Source organism: Argopecten irradians, chromosome 4 (assembly GCF_041381155.1).
Source record: "Argopecten irradians isolate NY chromosome 4, Ai_NY, whole genome shotgun sequence".
Lineage (NCBI taxonomy): Eukaryota > Metazoa > Mollusca > Bivalvia > Pectinida > Pectinidae > Argopecten > Argopecten irradians.
The window spans coordinates 28,039,777-28,052,268 of NC_091137.1; the positions used below are offsets into that span (position 1 = coordinate 28,039,777).

Consider the following 12,492-nt stretch of genomic DNA (forward strand, 5'->3'; position numbering starts at 1 on the left):
ATCACTTTTCTCCTATGACAAAATGGCTTGGTACGTTGTAGCCCCCATCCGTACTTGTTTAATTAACATTTTGACCTTTGATTTTCTTGTTCCTTTCTTAGTTTTTTAATAAATCATTCTTCGAAACAAATATTTTAAAAATGCATTTTTCCTGAAATTACTAGAATTCTTAATATCACTTCAAAGACTCACGATAAGATAAAGTCTCATTTCTCATTTATTTCAAAACATATCCACAAGACCCCTCGCGTGTTTACATCCGGGCCATCGAGAGTGATTTATATAAGTTGTATAACTTGTTTCTCAATCGATGTAAAATAAATAAAGTTTATATTATATATTCACAGTATATGTATTGTAAGACTCTTTCATATGTGGATAGGTTATGACAGATAGGGATATTCAACACGAGAGTCACAAAATCCCGATGGTATAATACTCTATCCCTCATATCCACATATATAACGATAATATTGAAATAAACTCGAACAAAACTGTGATTGACAATTTTCCACTCATGAAAATTACATAATACTTATAATGCAACTCCCGTTTTTTGTATATTTAAAGTAAATGCAGCCAAGTTTCTGAAGAAAAAAAACCTTTACAGAGAAAATAATTAATTTGTTGACTTTACTACGTAACGTCATCTGGTTTTGTTGTATAGAACAACCTCAGACGATATTAGTGTAGTGCATGTGACCGGCCAGTATTACACCCGTAGGTATTAGAGAAATATATTGTATCTGCAGTAAAGTCGATAGACCTAAATTTCATCATTCTATCCTAGCTATATGTTTGAGCTGTGATTGTGTAAGATCCATTGTCTTTGTCTCGTTTATAAATGGAATATGCACCATCAATCAATCAATTAATAAATTAATCAATCATTTAGTATTCATATCCCGCAAATGTTCTCAGTTTCCGTAAACATCAATGAATAATTAATTGTACGCTATCTTTTTGTAGTAAAAGCAAAAACAACATATCGAAATGAATTATCAAAAGCAACTATTTTATTTCAACAGACAATATCAGGAAATGAAGGTAAGTTAACTGTGAAAACTCTTACTGTAAATGTATATAATTACGCGTTTCCTATAAGGTTTATGCAATACGGACAGTTTGTAGAACGTTTGGTTTCATTGTAGTGTAATACCATATAGTAGCCATGTAACTGACATGTCAGGATTTCTTGTACATGTTCAATGTTAACAGCCGTGGCCATTTAAAACATTTTGGAGAGGAATGAAAGCCAGATAACCCGGGAAAAGCCATAAACCTACTATCAGTATCTGGTGACTGGTTCACCTGAAATTCGAACTATAGAGTTTTTTGTGACGTAGTGTCACTATAATTGCACACAGCTATAACATCATAAAGTGGGGTCATATCATGTATGTTGATACGTTTCAAAACATATTTTGGTATATACGACCTCTGGTTGAAATATCTTAACTCACACAACAGTCACGTTACGTTACCCCGGCATTACCAATGACAACTTTGTTGAGTTTTGACACTTATCTGTCCTTTATAATATCAATTACTCAATTTAAGATTGATATCCCATCAGTTAGCAAATATCTATATGATTACTACATTAAAAACATCAAATGGGTTCCTTGAGTCGTTCATTAATACGGAATACATGTAAAAATAACAAAACTTATCGTTCTCAGATATCCCGTATTTTTTTGTTAATAAAAAGAAGTATACAATACAAACGTCTTAATAATCAAGGTAGTATTTCAAAATTAAGACGTCTTCAATGTTCATACCGATAACGTAAGTATGCTTATATATAAATTCGGACAAGTAATCATGAAGCGTAGTAGACATGTCATACAAAATAAAGCTGGTGTTGTAAACAATACTGATAATTCTAGATTTTTAAACAATGGAAGACATGATCGAAAACAATGCTGGATATCATAAGAGCATTGGTTGACACTACAAATAATGAAATCTTAAAATAATATGGAATCTCTAAAATTCATTTCTTACACCAGGGGAAACAGTAACATTGACACCATACGATATCTATTATTTTAAGATAAGTTTCGACCCATAAAAAACATATCATACACATTATCCGTGTATGATAATATGATAGTATAATACTGCTCTTATGGAATCATAAAACTTTTGATTATTTTCTAACGTAACCAATAAAAAGTATCGTAACATTTAATAACATCATCTGTGATTGGCTACATTTTAATTGAGAACGTTTCATGATATTGAGGCCTGGTTTCAAAACAATATAAAAAAAATGCAAAAAAGCAAAAAAACGTTGTAAGTCAAACTTGCATGAAAATCATTTAAAATGTAATTTATTGCCATAGAAACAACAATTTATTAAAAAAAGCGTTTATGGAGGTTTGTATGGGTATAGAAAAAACGATTATAATAGCTGTTATATCTAATAGAAAAAAACAACACATATTTGTAAAAGTAAGAATTATGCATGACTAGGCATGGATACTATGCAAAGGCAAACGGAAAGCTCAATAAAGCTACGTCTCTGACATATAATTATATCATAATAAAATATGTCTTCTAATGAAAATGATAACAACAATAAAAAAAATGTCATTACATAACACTTTTGAAAAATATGGAAATTATCTTCACATGTTTTTGAAGTAATCAAAACTCTCTTAAATGTAAAGTTAACAAACTCGAATACAATAATAAGTATAATTATTTATCTTCACGTTTTTCTTATAAAAAATCTACATAGATGTGGGTTCAACGTCGTATCTACTATGCGTAAAATTCGTAATGATTCCAAGTATGATATGCACTAAGCTATCACAACTACAAAACTCAGTCTCTACTTCACGAACTAGAATCAATATTATATAAGACCTCAAATAATATGATCGTCTGACAAGAATTTTTTAGCAGTCTTAAATTTAACTTCTATAGTGTTAATTTGACTAACAGGTAAAGTATTTATATCAATTAGTTTCAGGCATAGTAACTAAGTATAAGAAAAAATTTAATGATTATATTTCACTATACATGTAAATTGAGAGACAATAAATCTCATGAGTACAAGTGATGATATAGAAAGAATTATTAATGAAATTTGGTTTTTGGAAACGCGCGGGATTAATCATACATAGTTAATTAAACGATCTATCAGTCACCAATGCGCAATTCAAGTTATGTCATATGTATAAAAATAACAACTTTTTAATCTAAAATATCACTAATCAAAAGTTTAACAGATGTAGGTAATAAATTATGACATTATTTTTTTTAATAAATTAAATGTCAGCACATATCTAATTTGAATAAAATCCATAAAGAAATTACAAAATTTAAATAAAAATATACAAAATTCAGCAATTTATTTGAGTTTGATGAAATGATTACTAATACATTATTTCCGGGTCATGAATGAATCAATTAGGTCAATAGGAAGAGGGAATATGATGGTGGAGTTCTTCTCCGCCGATATGGAGTTGAGAGTTTGCAGGTAGCGAAGCTGTAGAGCGGCTGGACTCTGACTTATGATTTCAGCGGCTTCTTTCAGGGCACGGGCCGCTCGATGTTCGCCTTCAGCGGCTAACACCTAACAAACAAATAAAAGTAATTAATATCTATAATGTAAAATAAATCATCGTAGACTTTTTCTACAACTGATGACTTGACACCGTACTAATTTCTCGTCATTATTCGGCTGGACAACAAACGTGTGTAATAAGTAACCTGAACAAAAACGCGTACTAGAAACAAAATTAACGTCATATATTTTATCATTTTACATAACTATCTTTTTTTTTCTTTTTTACTTTTTCCAATGAACATTGTAAGACAATTATTGTAGGTACTCTTGTAAGTGTGAATTTTTCGATGAAGATATCACATTATATCAATTATCATTTTAACACGACTTCTTTACTTTCCTAACCTTGCTATAACAGTACGTATTAATTCATTTGTCATATCATCTTACTCTAACCTTGCTATAACAGTACTAATTAATTTATTATTCATATTAACTTACTCTAACCTTGCTATAACAGTACGTATTAATTCATTTTTCATATTAACTTACTCTAACCTTGCTATAACAGTACGTATATTTAAATATTTGATATCTATTTTACTCTTAACTTGCTATAACAGTGCGTATTAATAAACTGTTCATATTAACTTTACTCTAACCTGCCTATAACAGTACGTATTAATATTTTTCATATCTATTTTACTCTAACCTTGCTATAACAGTACATATCAATTCATTTTCCATATTTACCTTACTCTTACCTTGCTATAACAGTACATATTTATTCATTTTTCATATTTATCTTTCTCTAACCTTGCTATAACATTACCTTATAATTCACTTTTCATATTTATCTTACTCTAACCTTGCTATAACAGTACGCATTAATTCATTTTTCATTTTATCTTAATCGCTCGAAGTTTTGTTCACAATCGTGTAATTCTTCTATAGAACACCAAAGATATCATCCGCACAAATAACCGACTACATTTTAAACTTTTTTACCACGTACATTTATATTCCAACAGTTCGAAAACTGTATGAAGGGAGAAAACTCCTACTTAACTATTTCAAAACGTTGAGCAGACCGATGCGTAAATCTATTTGAAGATCCGCGTATTCATTGCGAAAAAAAATGAGTGGAAATAAGGTCTTATATACAAACATAATGCATATCTAATTTAAAACATTGATCCTTATCTCACGTGACTGTACTAACCTTTGCCCTCGCTTCCCTTGCTGCCTCAGCCTCAGCAGCCATGGCTCTTTGTAATTGTATAGGGAGACGGACGTCTTTACTGTAGTAATAAAAACAAGATTTGAATTATAAATTGGAAGCATTTTGATATTTTACAAACTGATCCCTATTGGAAAACATTGTTGCTTATTTGGCCTGTTTGATACATCCTTTATAACATTCAGTAATATTCAGGAGATATCACAACCGCTGTGTTGCGATGAGAGTGCTTTGTAACTTTTCACCTGCTTTCAATATAACAGTGCATATTTCAAAATTAATTTCCAGTGAATTTAACACTTTATTTAATAACATCCTGTGTCCAGTGTGAAATTTGGCAGACACTTTAATGGGTTTCTCATCTAGATTACAAATTTACTTGTAATGTTTATCACTTTTATAATAATTAATCGCACGTTTCAATTATTGAAATATATTTTAATGAGTGATAAAGGAGAATGACAAAGATAATTTTATTATATAAGTAGGTAATCAACTTTTCACCTCTGATAATTACATATTCAACTGCGCAATGCATGCCTTTTATTGTATTAGGTGTAGACAGTGATGCTAAGTGTCAATTAAGGTCATATAAAGACGGCCTGTCCTGTATGCGACGTGTTTCGTTTGGTGACTGCGGTATAATCGTGTTGTGTCCTTATGTACATACGTTGAAACATTGGTCCATTATATAGTGTTACCTCACGAAAACATACTGCCAAATACACCAGAGAGCACACCCAACCCGATCGTATTACATTGACAAAGGGTATACCTTAACAAGAGGCACAGATTCATCTGAAAATCATTTCAACAAATTATAACAGGTGGGACAAGTAGCGTTTTGAAGGAATTTTTCTTCATTTCCTCTATTGGGCCCCCTTCACCCCTGCGTTAGTTAAATTGCAACGAGAACTTTCTGACAAGTAGTGTTTTGAAAACAATTTCCTCTATTTCCCCTGTTGGACCCTGCCCCTCTTGTCCCAGGGTGATCAAACCATCAACTCTGACCAAATTTGGTCAAAATCCAATAAGAACTTTGACGAGTAGCGTTTTGAAGTAATTTTCTTCCATTTCCCCTATTGGGCCCGCCCTTCCTGCCCCTGGAGAGTCAGATAAACCATTCCTACAAAATCTGTTCCCCATCTCCTTAGGATGTTTCTGAAGAAATATGGTTAAAATCCGTAGAGACTTTTTTGACTAGTAGTGTTTTAAAGAATTACCAAAATTTCCCCTATTTGGCCCCACCTCTCAGGCCCCAGTCGGGTCGGAGTCACCATGTATTCAAAATCTGTTCCCCTCCCCCTAAGGATGTTTCCGGCCAAATTTGGTTATAATCCGTTAAGAACGTTTTGACTATTAGCGATTTAAAGGAAAAGTATACGCACGGCGGACGACGCACGATGACAAAAGGCCATCTTGATCCTTCGGGTCAGATGCAGATGACCGTTAAACAGGGGCAGAAAATATCTTTTGACAATTGTGATGAAGAAAAAAAATACATATTTATTGCAATGCATATCAGAATATATATCTGAAACTAAAAGATTTATTTAGATTTTTCTATTATGATAGGTTGGGGAGATACACTAATAATAATATTCATTCATAATGTAATGTTAAATGTTATAATATTTTGTTGATAATTGTACTATACCGAATTTGTTTGGAGATGGCTAATATAGGCTTTGCCTGTTGCCAAATCCATTTTCATATTATTTGCAATAAAATTTGTTGAAATGAAATGAAAATATCTTTGTTCTTAACACTTTATTATTGATAACTATACACGAGAAATAAAATGTATGTGGCAACATGTATAACCATGCTAACATTCTCGAAAATTGTACAACAAGGGTCATTTTGATCGCAACTGACCAGTATTATGGATTTTTCGGATTTTTTGCTGTTATAGTATTCTGTATAAGGATATGCCATGTTTTGAAAGACGGCGTTCTCCAACAAACAAATGCGACCTAACCACAAAACTAGGTAAATGCTATTGGTGAACATTTCTAAAGGGAACTTACGCATCAGACAAAATCATGAGTATTCATGCTACATACATATACATTTATTAAGTGTTGAGGTCCTAACCAACGAAGCGGTCATCCATCCAAGAGCAGGTCGCGCTCGACATTTTTTTACTATAATACACAAATATCGACACTGATTGGACTATGTGGCTGAAATGTCAGTATCCACACAACAGTAACCGGCATATTGATTTAGATTTAGTTCCACTTCAGGTTTATTTGTAGGATTAGAGCAAACCCTTCTAATATTCAATTAAAGAAATCTTATCATAAAGGAGTGTAAATCGTGATATTGAAACAGAGACGAATGAACAAGAGTTAGATGTCATTAAGTTTCTATTCGGCAACAGAGTACGAGATAAACCCAGTTATCTGTGATGGGACATGCAATCACGAAAGCGTCTATTGCAAATTTACGACAAAATTAGGCTTGATGGTGTAAAAACAAATTTTCCTATTTTATGATTTTAAATTTTAAAGGCATAATAAATTAATCGCAAAACGACACGCTTTGTCATTTACTACCGTATGTTTTAAGCGAGAGGCTCCATCAACATGCCTCAGACAATAATCACTATATATGAGATAAAACTAGTATTTAAGTTTTATGCTACTTCATGAAAAAGATTGACAGAAATGACATGTTTTGTAACCAGACTTCCGCACAAGATAATGGAAACCTTTTGTATGATTTTAACAAATTGTTAAATGGTTTCATCAGGTCAAGTCTTGTCTATCGTATTCTGTTTTTAGACCCCGAAGACTATTAAATATTCCTTTTGATATAAATATGATGGTTACTACACCTGTTATATACCTCCGTTCTTGACTTTCTACGACACGCCTGTTTCCTCGCAAAATGGAAGATGTCGTTTATATGGTAGATAAAAACTGGAAGTCCAGAATCAAACACTGACTTACAGACAACACCTGACATTTACTTTCACTTCACATCCCAAATGTGGGAACAACTGATAAAATGTCAGACAAGGTGACTACTTGACTGCAGTTTGGGTGTACGTACGTTGGGTACTAAGACAACACTTACACGAAGCACATATACATAAACATGTATTTAAAGTAGCTTACATTTCCACCCGTTCCACCTTGATTCCCCATCTGTCAGTAGCCCCATCTAACACAGCCTGTAATGAAAGGGAGATAATTACATGCAGATTAATTACGAGTACTACCAGCCAGTCATGTGGATAAGTTTTAATATTTCTAATAAAGTCTTAGGAATAAGGCATATGTATTAGATAAAGGAAGTAAATGAGTTGGACATAAATAGTACAAAACATACATGAAGTTCCACCTTGCATAGCCACTACATTACTGAGACCTAACTGAATGCTCCGGCCTTTTCAGAAAATTTACAAAAAATGGATATTTTCTCTTATTCACTTTAAGTGATTTTTCGTTAATATATCCACGAGCGAACGTATGAACAAATTCAATATTTACACACAAATGTGCATATTACGATTTCTTACACCGCGAAAAGTCTAAAAACTGATGAAACGAAAAATAAAACCTATACGCAAAAATATCCACTTACAATATGATCATCTTCACTTGACATACCTAGAGCTATTTTCTACCTAAAACATTGGAGCACGTATTCCTCGGTAGCAATTAGCTATATTTTGTATTAAGATTTAACCATTAAAAGAGCACTAATTATAGATATGCTTAGTCAATCACTATAACAATCCCCTTCAATATCAGCTTAATGAAAAGCGAGAAGTTAATAAATCTTGTTGATTCAAAACAACAACGATACATCTTCATCAAAATGTTTATAGAGGATGCAAATTAAAGATCTCTTCACAAAGCATTAAATCCGGAGTGCTGGTGAGAGCAAATGAGATAAGCATCCATCATCATTACGTTAGAATACCTCAAATCGTGCTCATCGCTAATTATAAAGTTACAAATGATCCAGTCAATTACCAACATCCATTCATTAAAGGCTTCCCGAATCATCGGGGCAAACAGAATTAAGAAACCTTTTGTTATGTGTTCCTTAAGAGAAAAAACATGTTTGCGTTATATATCAATATCTATCGAAAGTTGATAATGTTGTTCAAAGGCGAAAAAGATTCAAAAGGGGCTTTTAATGGTTATTGAACTTGAATGTCATTGAGGAATTCAATTAAAATGTTTTATTGCTTTTGCATGTCGAGTAATTTTCCTGTCGACAAAAACACTATATGGGAGAAATGCTCCGCATCAATGAGGTTTTTTCTAACGCCCTTTATTGCTAAGCAGCTTCTTAAATGTACGCGCAATTACAAAAGTTATATTAGCACAGAAATCGCTGAAAGGATTTGTTCCTAAGCTAGTTGGAATACAGCATGCAATCTCAAATAGATAAGAAATTATTTTTTTTGAAAAGTACAGTTATTAAATGTCTGCTTTTTTCTTGTTTATAGTGGACTTTTTATCTTTCTACTTGCAATTCTGTACTCTGTTTTGTTGAGCAGCATGGAGAATGTTCCCGCGAGTTATTACGTAGTCTTATAACAAATATGCATAATGAAAATGTTTAACTCTGGTTTGGTCGTGAAAGGATTTTTTTGTTTGTCTATATTGAACATAAATCTACCTATTTCTTTTCAAATATAAATATGAATGAAATGTTTTTGTTTTTTTATATTTATTCTTTATTACCTGCATGGCGTTACTGATTGTTTCCCGTTCTGTGAGGATTTCAGACATGTTTTTCGTGCCGAGAATATTTCTGAGCGTGGTCTGTGCGAGCAAGCGTGTGGCGTGGTGAGCATTCTCCACATTAGCTACAGACACTGTCGGGTTGGAAACACGGTAATACACCACGGCATCTACAGATACAGTCACAGAGTCTTTGGTCAGAATCTGAAACACACAATTGGTCATAACATTGTAGGACTAAGGTAATATGTATTAGAAAAACAAAGGGTACATCTACTTTCTTCTGAATCTACATCTTCAAAACAAAAATCAATGTCTTACGCATTTCTTAATTTTAATGTTTCGTGTAGTCTTAATTTCTTTGATATTGATTTTAATTTAGGTGTTCGCCACCTCCAGTTATCATTTGCATTACTGACATAATCCTAGAGAGATTAAACAGCTGCACTATTGGATAATTGTGAATGATGCTCAATGTGTATCGTTTTTTATTTTCCTAGCATGAATACAAAGCATTGGTTATGTTATATACGAGGGGTAACACGCAAGCACTTGACACGTTTTCTTTCATTTATCTATTTTTAAAAGCTTATTGCATTTGTTGTTGATCTTCAAACGTTCAAATGATTATCTTGTCATTTATGGAATTTCCAATATCCTTTGCATGCCACTCAACACATCAAAATGTGGCAATGAAAATGGAGAAATGAAATTATTATAAAAAATCAACCTACCAAAGCATTATTTAGACAATACAATTGTCGTGATTTATATGTCAATTTAAAAACTATTAATTAAATTAAATAAAAATACGGATTTATAATATTTCAACATTTATTATTGTCAGTGTCTCATTATCGGCAGACTTCCGACGTGGTTACAGACAACCACAGAGGGTTTCCATCATACAGGTAATTAATTGTCACTTCTGATTAATTACATCAATATATCAAATGTAATTTGGATTGATTTCCATCGTCTAGAAAAATTTTAATCGCAATTTTTTTTGCAAATTTACGTGCATGGAGCACAGCAACATGTTAATTAAAAATGTGCGTGAATTGAAAGATCAATCAAAACCTACACCAAAAATACTTTCTTATCACTATAATTTAACGTTTAGATCGTTAAATTGTGACTATGTGGTCATTATTGAATTACATGTGTTTGTGGGGATTAAAAGTCCATTAGAATCCATCTGGCTGTATTGAGAACAGTTTTAAAAGAGACCCTGTTTTGGAAAAAAAACTTTGTTGACATTCACAAACACGACAAAAAATGTCAAGAAATGGTTTTGATTGAAAGTGACGTGTTTTACAAAACAAGAAACTCAGAACAAGTATGTGATTACATGCCTGGTCATACGATGTGAATGTTACAGTAAAACATCTTGTAATCGATCACAAAGTTAAATAATAATTGTTCAGACACTCTCGGTATGTATGCATGTGGGGAAAATGTGTGTAAGTTTTGACGTACATCCGTGTTTACCTTCTTGTGATAGCGGAACCTTTTAACTCCTTTCTAGTGCTTAACCACTAAAACATATAGCATTTGACACCGAGGATGACACCAAATTAGGTCACATATTCTAACACAAGTAAAGTAGGATAAGCACAAGATAGGCCATACACATATAGGAGAATATTTGTATTTGAAGTACAAACAAACCAATTATTTAAAGCCATTTAAGGTAAAAACAAACACAAAGTGTATTTTTACTTTGTTTCTATAGCAGCTTTATTTACGATTCTTTTAAGATTTTTTTCCTTGTCGCAATGTGTGTCTAAGGTTTTAAAACACTAACACTTGTTAACAATGAGCAATAAGGTGAATCTTTCTCTTCAAAGTCGAAGTATGTTTATTTTATTAAATAGCTCCTCTGTTGTAACATAGTCTGCTCTTAAGAACCTTAACACGTATCGATATTGACGACCACCCATTCCCATCTTACCACAACAAATGTCTGACACCTGCTGAACCCGACCTTCAGACGAAGGAACATTACTCTGCCTGGGTCAAAACAATAAATCAACATCCATCCACCATCTGTTTTGGATGCCTCCCGAGGTGTTTCAAATAAATGTTACTTAGAATGAAGTGGTAGCAAACGTTCCTTAATTCATTAACAGCTGAAATGGCAAATAGACACTTCGTCCTGGTAATTCGGGAACATCACAATCGCTTGTAAAAGTATAAACACTTCATTCAGAGACATGTATTGTTAATGTGATATAGACAGCGGATCGATAGCAAAAGTAAAAGGTACTAAATTCATAAATAGGATTTTGGTCGGCAAAAAAATAACACTCCTATTTAAAGATGCTTTACCGCTGACGATTGGTAATTTTTCTATATCAAAAATAGGAGTAGACGATTTAGTATTTTTCTTCAGTTACAAAAGTTACTTACTTTACACCATTACGACCATTGAAAAGTTTGAGCTTCTAACTTACTTCAAGTTAAAAATATGAAAAATGATTAATTGCATCCCGAAAAAATTCCGTGGCACTATATCCTATATAGAATGCAATACTGATTGTCCATTCACCAAAGGCAAAACACATTATTTTATATTATTTTTGTGTTAATTAGACATACATATACACGATGAAACACCAATTATTGTTCAAATGATGAATATCATTTATGCTCTGTCGGCGGTGGAGCATCTTTAATGAATCTTGATTTGGGTTTCATAACCGCCCATAATATAATTATCCCATCTATGGTTTCAATAAAACATCATCCAGTGATATCCCTTCTAAAGAATTTAAGTGAGACGGTCACTGTTATATTATTTACTTTTTATCTAACAACAAAACTACATTGTGAAACGTGTCGATAACCAAATTCAACTGACGAGGGACACTTTTTTGGCTTAGTGGAGATAACCATTAGGTTATCACGCTGTCGACCCGGGTTCGATGCCTGATCAGAGCTCTGGATTGAGATGTGCGTATTTTCTTTTTCTTTGTTCTTATACACAATATTGTTTTTCTGTTAACAGAATTGCAGACACA

The 12,492-nt window shown here is 32.6% G+C and overlaps 1 protein-coding gene across 2 annotated transcripts in view; it reads right to left on the bottom strand.

The window, feature by feature from the left end:
• Nucleotides 1-998: 998 nt before the first annotated feature.
• Nucleotides 999-12,492, bottom strand: part of LOC138321168 (band 7 protein AGAP004871-like) — a 70,694-nt gene continuing 59,200 nt past the window's right edge. For both annotated transcript variants that reach the window (XM_069264641.1, XM_069264642.1), the window contains 4 exons: nucleotides 9,470-9,673; nucleotides 7,886-7,941; nucleotides 4,743-4,821; nucleotides 999-3,586 (listed from right to left, as the gene is read on the bottom strand). In XM_069264641.1, coding sequence (XP_069120742.1) covers nucleotides 3,395-3,586; nucleotides 4,743-4,821; nucleotides 7,886-7,941; nucleotides 9,470-9,673 — 531 coding nt within the window. In that variant the 3' untranslated portion in view covers nucleotides 999-3,394. The remainder of the gene's footprint in view (nucleotides 3,587-4,742; nucleotides 4,822-7,885; nucleotides 7,942-9,469; nucleotides 9,674-12,492) is intronic.